At 33.1% G+C, this 15,501-nt stretch overlaps 1 protein-coding gene across 3 annotated transcripts in view; it reads right to left on the bottom strand.

Annotated features, from left to right (window-relative positions):
- Nucleotides 1-15,171, bottom strand: part of LOC106707980 (calpain-A) — a 32,357-nt gene extending 17,186 nt beyond the window's left edge. For 2 of the 3 annotated variants that reach the window (XM_045684732.1, XM_045684733.1), the window contains exons 1-2: nucleotides 10,232-10,320; nucleotides 8,712-8,946 (exon numbers count right to left, since the gene is read on the bottom strand). In XM_045684732.1, the coding sequence (XP_045540688.1) occupies nucleotides 8,712-8,900 (189 nt within the window). In that variant the 5' untranslated portion in view covers nucleotides 8,901-8,946; nucleotides 10,232-10,320. Of the gene's footprint in view, nucleotides 1-8,711; nucleotides 8,947-10,231; nucleotides 10,321-14,835 lie in introns of those variants that run through there. The other variant, XM_045684731.1, reaches the window with a different exon arrangement.
- Between the last annotated feature and the right edge of the window lie 330 nt (nucleotides 15,172-15,501).

Here is a 15,501-nt window from a genome sequence, read left to right as displayed (position 1 = left end):
ACCTAAGGTGGAACCTTGAGGGACTCGTCATTTTAGGAGTGGCATGTCTATCAATTTAATGACACTATTATATGCATTATCAGGTAACAATGCTATTAGTTAATGAATTAATTCATATTGTGTTTAATTTGTTAAAGTCTTAAGGGACTTTTATAATGAAAAATGCAATTTTATGGTAATGTTTTGACACAAAGAGTTTCTATTTAGTTCTGACATAAAATGTTGTGTACGCAAAATTTTGTGCGTACACCAACCGAATCAAAATTTTAAAAATCACGGTGAGTGAAAAAACATACTGAACATTCACTAAGAGCTAAAAAATATTTAAAATCTTTCGTCTAAGGTGGCATTTTATAAACATTCAACTAAATCAGTTAAAATAACTTATCATTACTTTGAATTTTTGTTACATTATAAAACAGAGTTTTTATCAAAAGTTCCGTTGTTGATAACTGTGTTATTTCTGCTTTCCTGTAAGCCAAGGTTAAAATGCAATTCGTAATGACATTGGATTAGATTACCCCTTGTTGACTTTTATTATTCAAACAAATGTAACGCGATAAGATATGAAAAAAAAAAACTATTAAATGCAAAGCTTTGTGAATCGATTTTGTACAGTCAACAGCAAAAATATGTATACATTTACAAACCTTCAAAAACTCGTATACGGTTTCAAAAATATGTATCCATATATGTTACCGAACAAGGATACATGCTATTGACAAATACATACATACATATTTTTGCAGCTGACTGTACTCTACAAAAGTAGAGGAATACCGAAGGAAGTATTATGTTAAAAGTTATTGTGTTAAAGATATTCGTAAGAAGGGAATGAATTCAGATATGACAACTGATAGATATTTATGGAAGTGTAGTACTATGTAGACCAGGGATCCCCAAACTATTTTGGACAAGTGACCCCCTTTTCCAAAATGAACCGTTACCACCGACCTCCCATGGACAAATGATCTACTTTTAAGATCAATTATTATTATTTTTCATTCTGACTTAGGTCAATAGAAGACATAGTGAAAATTAACAATGCTTTAAGTTTGATATCGATCCCTTTGGGAATCCCTGATGTAGACTCTCCTTAGGGAAAAGGGCAGATGATGATCTAAATAACAACATATTATATTGTTAGAAGAACAAATGCATGGATTTGAATGAAATTTGTTTAGATGCAAGTTTTTTAATTTCGCGCGGATGAAGTCGCAGGCAGAAGCTAAAAATAATTAAAGTTGTTAAAACAGTTCTGAGTATCTTTATTATACCCGAACATTTAGAGCAGGTAAAAATTTGCGAAACTAAATTCGAGAAGTTGGAAAAACAAACTAAAATTTGGAAAAGGTATTATTTGTCAAATCGTTCGATTGATGCAATCTTCGAAATTTCGTTAAAAAATAGTGTAAAACAAACTAATGTAATAACAAAAAAAATGTAGAGAAAGAACACGTATGTCAAGTGTGGTTTATTTTTAGAGTTTCAAGCATGTGATGGCCGGCAACCGTATTCAATCAATAAGCAATGGAGATTACATAGAACAAAGGCGTTATAGGGCATCAGAAAAAATAGTGTTTAAAAGAAAAATAAAATTACAACATTCTTAACTTACTACCAGGAATTTAAGGAAGTGAAGTTTATTAATTACTAGCTTTTACCCGCGACTCCGCCCGCGCGGTATAAAAAATAGAAAACGGGGTAAAAATTATCCTATGTCCGTTTCCTGGTTCTAAGCTACCTGCCCACCAATTTTCAGTCAAATCGATTCAGCCGTTCTTGAGTTATAAATAGTGTAACTAACACCACTTTCTTTTATATATATAGAAGATGAGAATACCACACTATGGAATTGCCCTAATGACCAATTAATGATTCTGAGTGAAAATTAGTGATGTAAGCATACTTTTTGCATTTATACAAATAGAACTTTCTAGAATTAACAATATAAAGGTCTATTTCAAGTAAACCGCTGAATAACTAAATAATAAATAAATTAAATATGATACTTTCTGTCAAAATAGTTTGCGTTTCGCAGCTAATTTAGAGATTGTGATAAGCCAACGACTACTTTTTATTCAGTACTTAGAAACAGGCCCTTGATATAATTAATTACAGATAAGTACACGGCAAGTGTATAGACATTAAATAGCTTTTCAATTCACCCTTGTCTAGACGGACACAACGCCCTTCGTCTGTCTTGTCTAAACGGGTCGACGAACTTACAAAGAAATACACCAGTTTAAATAAATTCAAAGGTAAAATTAATATTTTTAATCTATATTTTAATTAGAGAAATACTTAATAATTAAGTTTACAAAACTAATCTTTTAAAGATGTCCAATTTGAAACGCTATCGATCCGATTCCTCACTTTATCACTTTAAAGAGAAGAAATTAAACCAAACTGTTATGAATTTTTACTGCTTTATCGAAACATGTTATCTTTATTTAATATAGGAGAATGAGCGGGATAAATATATGTTTTTGTAAGTGTATTTCAGCAGTGGAAACACACGTTTAGTATCGTAGGATGTAAATATAAATAGTGTAAAAGCAATGAACATCTGTTCACAACCATTCCATTTGTTATTTACGATCAAATCTGAAGCTGTACTGAATTTGTACCACAAAATGTACCAGATGTTTATACTGAAACCAATAAACCGTACCAGCTAAGACTATATATATAAGCTATTCCGTGGTTTTACTAAATCCAGTACCTCTTAGTTGGAATCTTCGATTAAAAATATTAATAATCTTAAAACTTCTGTAAGTAATTATTTTTATTATTAACTACTACCGAGGGGCTCGGAGCCTACCCTAAACTTAGTGGTGATTAGGCCGTAGTCAAACACGCTGGCCAAGTGCGGGTTGGTTGACTTCATACATATTTTTGAATTTCTTCTCAGATATGTGCAGGTTGCATCACGATGTTTTCCTCCACCTTAAGAACGTCGGATAAATGTACATATTGAAATCGAAATCCGAAAAACACATTGGTACATTGCGGGATTCGAACCCAGGACTTGCAGATTGCAAGTCAAGTGCTTAACCCCTGAGCCACCGACGCGACGCTCTCTTTTTTTTCCGTATGAACAGTTAATTGTAAAAACATATCGTCAAACTACATTTTACAAGATACACTATCAAACTAATAGTTTAACCTCCTTTAATCCGGATTGACCTCGGCTTGTAAAAGACAATTGTTCAATTGACAAGACTGAAAGACTAGCCTAATGATAATGGCTAGTATTACAAAATGTAACGCGTAAACACAATAGTGAGTTTCCACTACCCAAGACACGTACAAAAGACATATTGTGATCTCTTTTTGTTTAGTATGAATAAGAAGGATAGCAGTATGTTTTCATATAGGTGTTATAGCTGTGAACATAAGAATGCAAAGCGTAAACAATACTTGGCCGCAAAGTACTCCTCCCGCAAGATGGACCGATGATCTGGTCAAGGTTGCGGGAGTATCCTGGATGCGGGTTGCACAGGACTGATCATCGTGGCGATCTTTGGGGGAGGCCTATGCACAGCAGTGGGCGTAACGAAGCTGAATGGATGGATGGAAACAAAACTTTGTGGTTCTAGAGAAACACTTGTGATCTCTTTCATTCTTATAGAAAAAATGGAGATAACTATATGTTTTTGTGTATTTGTTTGAGTAGTGAAAACTGACAGTAGTATGTGCAAAATGAAGCATGTATGATTCGTTCATTAGGCATGGTAATTATTGTAAGGAAACCTTAATTGCCCGATGACACATTCGTTAGTTTACATAATCATAGTTCAGTGGAAAACTAAACAAGTGTACATGTTATTGCTTTGTTTATTACTTATATTACCTACTAGCTGTCGCACGAGACTCTGTCTGCGCGGCATTTAAAAAAAACTTAATAAGAAGCCGAAGTCTTCTTCCAGACTATGTTTTATCTATGTGCCAAATTTCATCAAGATCTTTTGAGCCGGAGATACTTTAAAACAAACATCCACCCATCTAAACATTCGCATTTATAATATTAGTAAGATCGTAAGATGTAAATTGCAAGCCACAGAATTCTAGGTATTGTTAATTTTAGTAATGCATCTCTCCTAAAACGTCACCATGATCTTTTCCTGTGTGTCTACTGGCTCATCTGAAGATTCCAGATACGCAGGAAGGTCGGTGATGTCAAAAGAGTTCAAATGTCGTGTTTTTGAAATCACACATTAATGTCGTCGGGATTCGAATCCGGATAAGAACAGTATATTACTATTTTTATAGGAAAAGGGGAAAACCAGAAGCGGGTTACTTAATGTTAAGTAATCCCACGGATATTCAACGAACATCTGCAGCACCAGAGTACAAGCACTATAGAGGACTTTAAGGGAGTATACTCCTTTCTTGAAGGACCCTATATTATAACTGTTTGAGATTACTGTGGACAGAGTATTCCACAAATCGGCTGTACGAGGTTGTTACGCGAAAACCTCGTCATTGTGAAATACATCAAGGTGGTGATGAAATTAAATGCTCTGTCGATTTAGTACGAACTAGTATATAAATAATTAAAGTATATTGATGTTATTATGTTACAATCAATAGAGACCGCGCCCGTATGTTTTGGAAGTGAGCCAGTGAACAGTAAAGCAAAGGAAATAATAAAGTATACGAACATTGTATTTGTAATGTGGTAGTCAGTGATGTACAATTTTTCAAACTTTGTACTTAATTATTTGTAATTTAAACGGTTTTGAATTTAAAAACAATTATATGTCGCACATTTTCTTGTAATCGTTTTAAAAATATATATACACTTACGATGAGAAATTCTTCGATTTTAACAAACGTTAATCTTACTAATATTGTAAACTAGCTTTTACCCGCGACTCCGTCCGCGCGGAATATAAAATAGAAAACTGGGTAAAAATTATATTATGTCCATTTCCTGGTTCTAAGCTACCTCCCCATCAATTTTCAGCTAAATCAGTTCGACCGATCTTGAGTTATAAATAGTGTAACTAACACGACTTTCTTTTATATATATAGACAGATGCGAAAGTTTAGATGGATGGATGTTTGCTAGAAGGTATTTCTAAAACGGCTCAACTGATCTTGATGAAATTCGACACATGTAGAACATAGTCTGGAAGAACACATAATCTACTAATTAAGTTTTTTATTAAAGTTTTGGTTCCTTGCAACAATCGAATTGAAGATTTGAACACATGACCGTTTATTTGCAAACGGTACTTTAAGCTTGTCAATGAAGAATGCTTTAAAAAATCCGCATTTTTCATCAGTTCTGGGAAACCCTCATATCGTTATATTAAATAATGAATCTGAAGCTGGAAATAACAGCTTTTGCTTCCTTCCGACTTAAACCTGACGAGCGCCTGTTGAAATCATTAGTTCTAAACCTCATCACCGCTACCAACTGCAACCGTCGGCGCCAAAAATGACAAAAATCGAATAGGCACAAACCTTGGTTTACAGCCTGTCCATATATAGAGGACAGTGTACAATATGTATACGTTCTCGGAAACCCTTGCATTGGTACATTAGTCTTTAATTTGGAATTTCTCGGTCAATAAACTACGTGGGCGATGTTTGATTCCATTGTATCAAATCTCTTTAAGTCTTGTGCATAATTTGCATACTTATATTTTTTATTGTAAGTTTTTCAAGCTCATACTTTAAAAGGTATTCAATATTTAAGTTTTGAAAATATAAGCAACTAGCGACCCGCCCCGGCTTCGCACGGGTGCAATGCAAAATATACCTACTACAGAATAAATGCACAATTTATTTAAGGTACTTAAATGGATAAGGATTAATGCTGTATTGTTTAAAATCACTTCGTAAAAGAATAAAAATGGTTATGCTGGGTTATCCCTAAGAGATAGACATATACCATCGCGGACTTTTTTGTTGAACTTTTTAAGGTGAACAATACTGTAGTACATTATTTTGGTCTATCTCGTAGGGTTCAGCCAGCGTTTGCAATATAAGCGCAAAAAAACGTGCTTATTTACGACATCACATTAGAAAACTTTAAATTTATCAGTGTTTCTCTACTATATTATGCATTTATTATACATACAAACCTTCCTTAAGAATCACTCTATCTATTAAAAAAAACCGCGTCAAAATCCGTTGCGTAGTTTTAAAGATCTAAGCATACATACGGACATACAGCGAAAGCGACTTTGTTTTATACTATGTATTGATTGATAATTAGTTATTCAAATTATTTGTGTGATGTAAGCAAGAAGGAGCAAAGTGCAATATTATACAGTGGTAGATCCCGCAAAAACAATATTTGTTGAGTGCACAAATGTGACACAGAAGACAGACGTGAAGTGTAAGTAATTCCGCATTTCGTCAGATGGTTGTAATTTTAGTCTACGTTCCCTTCCCACCCTTTTTTTTAATGGGAAGGGTAAGTGTATTTGACGGAGGAGGTGACGCATAGGAAGAGGATATACCCTATTTCTGTGAGTCTGTCCTCCTCTGTCAATTAAAGGTATCGCATCTGCAATTGCGGGTGCCTATGGGCAGCGGTCGCTTCGCTGTTCAGGCGGACTCAGGTGACCGCTTGCTCGTTTGCCACCTTATGATATAAAAAAAACTTGAGAGGTGTCAAGGGACACCCGGATGGAACGAAGTTCCTTTCGATTAATTAGTGAAGGAATTGTAATAATTTTTTTTTTAAGTTATAATATTTTTTTTTATTATTTATTATTTACAAAAAACCTGTATACACTCAACAAAAATAATCGTCGCGACACCACACTGTTCAATGCGAAATAGAATTGAAAATATCTGGCTTGCTTTCTATAAGAGAGAGAGAGACAGACATAGAAACATGCGACGCCGCACAGCTTACAATAGCTTACTATAGCAAAAAGTGTCGTGACAACTTTTCGTAATATTTTTTTGCCCCCTTTCACAACGCGCGATAAGGAACTTCGTTCCAAAAAATATTTATCATTTTTTAAATGAACAAAGTAATCTACGAAGTATGAAAGTGCGAGTTCAATTAACATTTTTAAAATATTGTTGAAAAGGGAAATACAACTTCATGACGACTTATTATTTTTCTAAGCATAAAGACATCGATAAAGCGGCGCCAAACCTTGTCCGCCATATTGATTTATTGGACATTTAAATTAAATAAAACAAGTTAGCAATCTTAAAATACCACTGATTACTATAAATGGATTGGTCATTGCTTGAAAATGACAGCTTTTGCTTTATTCGAATTTAAACGCGTCTGATGAAATTCCTGACAGGTAATCCCAAATAGTTTGCATCCGCAATTCGCAACCGTCAGGGCCAATGGCGAAATTCAAATAGGCACAAAAAACCATGGTTTATAGCCTGTCTATGTACAATACATATTGTCATTTCTAAGTCATTTTTCCTCTTTCTCTTGATATTACGCCAGGGGAACTGAACGTTACAAACAGTGACTATAAAAATAGACCACTTTCAATTTATGTGCATTAAAATTCTTCATTTGTTTTCCACAACTAGTTTGCAACCGAAGAAACTAGTTCGTTATATTTATTCCACTTCTAATAAAACACGGAGTCCAAGACTAAAATATAATAATACTGACATTCTGGAATATTCTCTGCAAAGAACAGATTCGACCATAATATACCATTCTGTTTTTTTTTTTGTATTAAAAATATTAGACAATCGTTTGAAACTAACATATGATGCTTTGGAACTATTTGTTCTAAACTATGGTTTACGACGAGTTTAGAGTTTCGAAGCCTCAACCATGTGATCGGATTTCCGTACCCTTAACCAATTGGTTAATGGCGCTTTAAACATGTACATATGCTGTTCATACCAATCTATATAAACGTTGTCCTTGATAAATGAATACACACACACACACACACCGTCTCTAGGAATTTCATTCGTTAACGTCTCATATAACAGTGTGGGTTACGCACAAACTATTTATATATTGCTAGGTACAGTCGCGTACATTTCAAAAGCGTGTAATTAATTAACATCTAACAGCGTCGATATTTTTATATTACACTGATATAAACTACATTTAAGACTTTCGTCCCGTTTTATTAGTGCTTGATACAACATAATGGTAACCTGAATATGAAACCTACGTCAGAAGGGTAAAAAATAAGAAAATCTTTAACATGATTTTAATAAAAATCTCTATAAGAATAGTAAAAAAAGTAAAAGTGTAGGTGTTTTTTTTATCCATGCCAAATTGTTGATGAATCATTATTAATTCAGCATCTGACTGTTTGTGACTGTACCATTTGTTTTTGTATTAAAATAAATATTATTATCTGTGGCATAGACATGTCCTGTTAATTAACTTTAGTGACACAATATTTAATTAGTTAGTTGAATTCCTATTTCAGAATAAACCTATTTATTTAATTAATACATACATAGGTTTAGAGACAAATTGATATTTTCACAAAAAAAACCACCAAAATGTGATAATTCTTACTACAGAAAATAACTTTTATCTGTCTTAATCACAACTGTGTCCTATACTTTTTAATTATGTACATATGACTGCGTCCGTGAGAATTAAAAAAAACTTAATTAGGTAGCCTATATGTTCTTTCAGATTATGTTCTACATCTATGCCAAATTTCGTCAAGATCCGTTGACCCATCTAAACATTCACATTTATAATATTAGTATGAAGTTTGATAAAAACTCACCACTTTATAATTCTTAATGCTCGGTAGGAACCTCTTTTGTTCCACCTCCTTTTTCTGGAAGACTTCATTAATGATATTCCCCAATGCTTGAGCCCCATATTGCAGTAATACTTGACCTCCTTGGTTAAATATCTGTCTCCCCGCACCTTGTATTAATGCACCAAAATTACCACCATTTTGCCCCGCCATTACGAGGTCACACTAAATTATTTTCTCATTTCACTATCACATATTTCTATGGGAAATAAATATATTTTTAATCTATTTTTATTAACATCTTATTGTGCTGTGTTTGTGGCATAATAATTAGTTAAAAATGTATTGGCAACTTTATGCTGTTTGTTTATAATCTGTCTGTCTATTACTTATTTTTTATCTGTACAGGGAGGAGAAAAGCGAAGAAGGTAAATAATAATTTTTAATGGATTTAAAAATATAGTCAATTTCAAATAAATAATTAAGATTTACCACTCTATAACATTATGCTTATGTCATCTAGAAACAAGTTTATGTTGTTAATTTTCAGAATATGAACAATTAGCGGAATTATACTTAATTATTGACTTCAAACATCAAATTTACAGTTAGATATATAATTGACACTGATTTTATTAACTGATGAATCTAAGACACAAAATATTAATATAATACTTTGATTAATTAAAATACATTATAAACACACTGTATTTTCAAACATAAAGCTGTGTGAACACTGAATATGATCATAGCACTGACTGAGAACATTAGAGGTATGTTAGATAACTATTGTACTATGACATCACCAAGTAGGTGTGCTAATTGACCTCCTTGGTCATTACAATGAACTGCTGTTAAAAAAAACGTTATTGAATTTTATCATGGAAGTTTGCTGTTTGAAGAATAAATATTTATAAAATGTGCTCTAAATTGTAATATGGTGAAATAAATGGTCTCACTGTATTCTAATTAGAATTTGCCAAATGGTTATTTATTTTTTTGAAGAAAAATGCATTCATGCACTACACTAAGACATAAATTGCTTAACTTTAGTCCACTTTCAGTAGTATATAAGTAAATTTTATAGTAAATTATAAAGAAACTAAGGTAAAAATGTTATTTTCTGCAGCAATACATAAGTAAAATGTAATTTATTGGTAAAATACTTTACACTAATTTTAAAACCGGGTGTGATGTTAGAAGTAAAAGTAGGTGGAGTAGGACAGTGGAAACTTAAGACAGTATTATGTGTAACACTTTGAAAGTAGGTCAATGTTAGACTGGAAGCTTAAATGGATGAATTGATTCAATGTATAACAAATGTAATATAGAATAACAGACAAAATAATTATTAGATTTGAACTATGAGGTCATCTCATCCGACAAGTGCTAAATAATTTTACCAATACTAAGAACATGGAATTTAAGGAATACACACAATGATTAGGTAAAACACAGCACAAGAAGAAAATAAATATGGAAAATCATGAAGAGACACTATAATTGATAGTTAAAAACAAAATTTTCACAAAACACCACCGTACCCAAAAAAAGTATCACGAATTTTGACAGATTTCTAAATTTTATGCGGCTAAACTAAAGACTCATACATTCAGTTCGCTTTGAAACTCGGCGGAGGACTATTCAATGTGGTTGTATTATAACAGAACATTGCCAGTGCAAACCATGACGTAATTTACTAAAATGTATGATTTTATTTTTGCCGTATTAAAATAAGGCGTGACTAATACTTCCATAATTGAAAAATATAAACGCAACATTGTCCAGATAAGTACGTAGTAATTAAGAAAATTATGGATTCTAAGTTATTTAGCAATATTGAACCTAACCTTGAATAATTGTTACTGATATGTTTGTCTATTATATGCACTATTATGTCGGTAGCATTTGTACGGTATAAAGTTTGTAATCTTTTTTACACGTATATAGTTGATGTTAATATATTTAATCCTGCACATTTATAGTAGTTATTTGTGCTATAAGTCATGTTATTTTGTATACTAAGTTTGCTTCTGCAATTGAAACAAAAAATAAAATGATTATTTTATTACTTTAGATTATATTTCTGAAGGAACTAGACCAGAGAGTCTTCCCGCTCGAAATTAAAAAAAAAAAAACTAATTAATAGCCAGTGTTCTTCCAAACCATGTTCTATATCTATTATCAAATTACAGCGACATCCGTTGAGCGGTTCTAAAGATACGTAACAAACATCCATTGAAACATTCGCATTTAAAATATTAATAAGAATAAGATGATAACACATTGAACTTGATACGGTAACCATTCATGTGGTAAAAATTTAGGAAAAAACATAATTTAAAAAACAACTAATTTTTGCGCGCGACTTCGTTTACACAGAATTAAAAAAGGGGGAAAAGTATATCACGTGTCACTCCAGATAATGTTCTATAAATGTGCCAAATTTCAATAAGATGTTTTTCCTAACAGCATTGCGGAATTGTTGAGTAAATATGTAACTAAAAAGTATCCTTCCAGAACCGTACACATTTCCATGAACATAGGTAGCTTATGTGTTGTTACAGGCTGTGTTCTACATTGTACGGCTGCATGCATCTCGATGAAATTTGGTATCTGGATACCTTCTAACAAACATCCATCCATCCATCCAAACATTTTCATTTATAATATTAGTAAGAAGTAAGATTAATAAAATGTGTGTCTTTACACAATATTAAAACTTGTACGAGGTTTTCAAGAAACCTTTAAAATTGTTCATATAATTATTATAACCGTCAGACATTTTTCTTGTTTTAAGTAACATATACCCAACATTGAGTTAAAGTATTGCCAAATATAGCAAGCGTGAAGGTAATGCGATATTTTGGTTAGCGGCTATGGTGACATCATTCGAAATAATTACAGATTAATGGATCACTATGAAGGTTGAGTACAAGATAGGTGCCCGTCGCTATATTACGACATGCGTTAAGAAAAATATGTTATAGATTATAGTAATAAATATCGTTTATGAATATTTAAATACATTTTTTAACAGTGGTAAAGTTAACTTTAAAGTGCATAATGGCTTCCTGATTTGTTTTACAATATAAATGTGAAATAGCCCAGATAGTCACCAAGTACAACTTCAGAACCAACTACAAAGTATAAAGTTTAGAGCTACAATATCTCTCTCAAATAGTCCTGTTTGGAAGACTACATTTGATGACTAAAGTACCAACTACACAGAAGACAGCCGTGAAGTGGAAACAGTTTCGCATTTCGTCTGACGAGTGTGAATGCCAGAGGCCTTATTAAAGGCCTCTTTCCTTCCCACTGTTTTCTTATTTGATGCATTACAGAAAGGAATTGGTGGAGGAGGGGACGAATGGGAAGGGAAAATATCCTATTTCTGTGCGTCCCCTCATCCGCCGATTAAAGGTGGGCAACACATCTGCAATTGCGGATGTGCCTATATTGGTAGCTGTAGCTTCCTTATTTCAGCGAAACCAGTTGGCCGCTAACTCGTTTGCCGCATTATAATATTTATAATAAAAGAGGTAAGAGGGAAGAGAAAAAAACGATGAAAATGCGGTAGAAAGAGGATTTTTTTTCCGTGTATTCTCTGCTCGTCAATCAACGAACATATTATTCTCTGTGTTAACAACGTAAAACTGAGTTTCACCACAGATTCTTCACGGAATCGTTGAGTGGAGTAAATTTATAAATAACCGTTTAAAAATATCTGAAACTACGTCGCCCTTTTATATCACGTTCACAACTCGAAACGATGTGTCTGTCAGATTTATTAAATGAATTAAAACTGTATTGAGAAGTAGAGCTATATGATGAAATTTAAGAATGCTTTTTAAAATCATCCCTTCTTAAAGGTATCTTCTTTAGTGTGACTAGCACAAATATTTGACAATCATCTTCGTATTGTCATAGTCAAAAATGTCAAAATTAGTATGACATTTTTGGAATACTTTACACTCGATACAAATACGCTGTATCAATTTTGTCGATTACGACACGATGGCGATTAACACAAATATTCACGATAGTCGGTGGCTTAGAGGTTAAGCACTTGACTAGCAATCTGCAGGTCCTGGGTTCGAATCCCGCTATGTATCAATGTGTTTTCGATTTAATGCTTCGATTTGATGCAACCTGCACATATCTGAGAAGAAGTTCAATGATATGTATGAAGTCAATCAACCCGCACTGTACCCGCGTGGTTGACTATGGCCTCATCACCCCTAAGTTAGGGTAGGCTCCGAGGTCCTCAGTGGGGACGTATAGTAAGCTGATGATGATTCATGATAGGCCCATTGATACCATAAGTTGCTTACTTATAATAAATTTTAATTTACTAACGTAAGAGTTAAATAAAAAGAAACAAGTACATAATACATTGATAACCAGTTTTGTATGACCTTGTTCTTGAAATTCAAAATACGATTGAACGTGGGAAACCATAACAATGCCCACACTTTGAAACCTTTTAAGATATAAAACAGAATTTTAGAGATAATCGAATGTTTGTTTTTTCTAAGGCCATGTAGGTTAAATATATTTTCTGTTAGAACTAACTGCAATATCAGCGCCTCCTTCATCACGCCAGATAAACTTGTATGACTATATATTTAGATACGTCACTGAGTAAGACATTTTGTATAATTATGCATTTATACAGTTTGCAGTGACTGTATGCTTTACATATCATTAAAATTAAGCCCAACCGATGATTAGTTCGTGATATCAAGAATTCCTTATGACTCAGGAACGACACACTACTTATTTCCTGACTCAGTGTGACGTAGACTCTTGTTTTGGTATAAAAGGTAAAACATGTTTGTACTGCAGATAAATTTTATTGATGACGTCATTTAAGAGTAATAAAATGTGTCTAGCAAATGAAGCTTTTCGAAATCACTTTCAACGGAAATATAACTTCAGATATGTTTTATAACATTATAAAAACAAAACACAACATTGGAAGAAAGTCGTGAAAATTTAAGTTTGTTTATATTACCACTGATTTCGTATCTTTAGTGTTATGGACGTTTTCCACGAACTAAAGGGAAGTTATAGCAGAATTAGACCAAAACACTATACACGGTACACTCAGTGCAAACATCGAAGTGTCTCTTGAAACATCCGTATACTTGTAAATAGTGTATATATTAATGTCGTAATTTTTCTCGTAATCTATTCGTAACTTAAGGCATATAGTATACACAAAAACAATTTGCAAAATAAGAAAGACGTGCCAGGTTTCTTTGAAATTGAAATCCATATAGTCTCTGTTTATCTCAATACTTGATGAGCGTGATTGTTTATTTTTTTGTGAGACAATTAATATAAAATTATATTTTTTAAATTTAACTGTTGTAAAATTTAATTTAATAATTTCAATATTATAAGAATTTCAAGAAGGAAAATCCTAATTGTGAATTATCATTGCCGAATAATATATAGAAAAACACATCCCTATCCAATTTAAAATCCAGAGATAAATTTCTGTAATTTTTATACACATAGTTTCTAGACTCGAAATCGAATCTAGGACCAATCTATGACTATACAAGTCTAAGCGATCAATACGACAAACGTAAACTTGGCGCAACATCAAAGAAATATTTCTTGGCATCAATTATTCCTGTTCCATTCAGATCTTGTACATTTTTCCTTAAGGTAAAAGTCAAGGAAAATAATATTACGAGTATATGACTTGTGGAAAATGTTTAAAAAAACACAATGTCGTTTGGCAGTATAACGACACTTGGCTAATGACCGGTTTCTGAAGTCTTTAATATTTGTAACGGTCTTACTTACGCAAATACACATTATTTTTTTGTATGTAAATCCTAAGTCAAGAGCGTCGCCAGCCGATAATCCAAGGGTAGGCTACTTGTAAAATTCATTTTTTTTTTCAAAAAGAATACTTTTTAATAAAAACATTGACAAGCCGTTTTTGAATTACCTGTATGTAGGATTGTAGGAACTTTATTTTAAAAAAGTAGTATGTTTATTTTACATTTTTCGATTCTCTAGAGGGAGGTGGGCAGATGCCCACTTTCACTCCCCCTTGCCGACACCCATGTCGTAAGGAAAAGTATTAAGTAGTTGTATCCTAAAGAAATTTTGACGAGTAAGGACTCACCACCATATTGACGTTGACAGCTGCACAGGCTTCTTCCACAACCTCTTCAACAGCACCACTCTCGTACTCCTCGGCAGGTAAAGACGGGTATAATCTACCTCCAGTGCGAAACATGGTATCATCTTCCGTCGGCAGACTGGGGTAAAGTCCCCCGTTGTCGATCAACGGCTCAGAACTCCCTTCTCCATCTCTTTCCCTCTTCAAGAAACCACGTACAGCGGTGGCAGCTGACCCACCCCTATGCCAGCCCCAACCGTTCGCTTTGAAATTCTTCGGATAGTAGTAGTTCCAAGACATTTTGCGAATAAATAGTTAAAATGCGTTAATTGTATGCGCGAAACCTGTAACAAAAATGTTGGATTACATTTGGTTTATTTTTCTATTAATGATTTGTATGACAACTAGCGCCATCTATAACAATTTAATTTAAAAAAAAACAAAACAATTATATGATTTATTTAAAAGGATCGGTCACGGTCACTAAATAAATACCTAGTTTTTGATATGATACTTTAACGTTATTGCTATAAAATAATTTCCTCGAAATGGTATTTCTTCAAAGGAGTGGCTACCACGTATACAGAATAAATTGTTCAATTTGGGAATACAAATAGGGTTGTCTAATTTCAAAAAATTCCAGTATACGAGGCATGCCTTTTAAGTTTT

The sequence above is a fragment of the Papilio machaon genome, chromosome 27, assembly GCF_912999745.1.
Source record: "Papilio machaon chromosome 27, ilPapMach1.1, whole genome shotgun sequence".
NCBI classification, from domain to species: Eukaryota; Metazoa; Arthropoda; class Insecta; order Lepidoptera; family Papilionidae; genus Papilio; species Papilio machaon.
The sequence above is the reverse complement of the archived record's forward strand: the minus strand, read 5'-3'. Positions and strand labels throughout refer to the sequence as shown.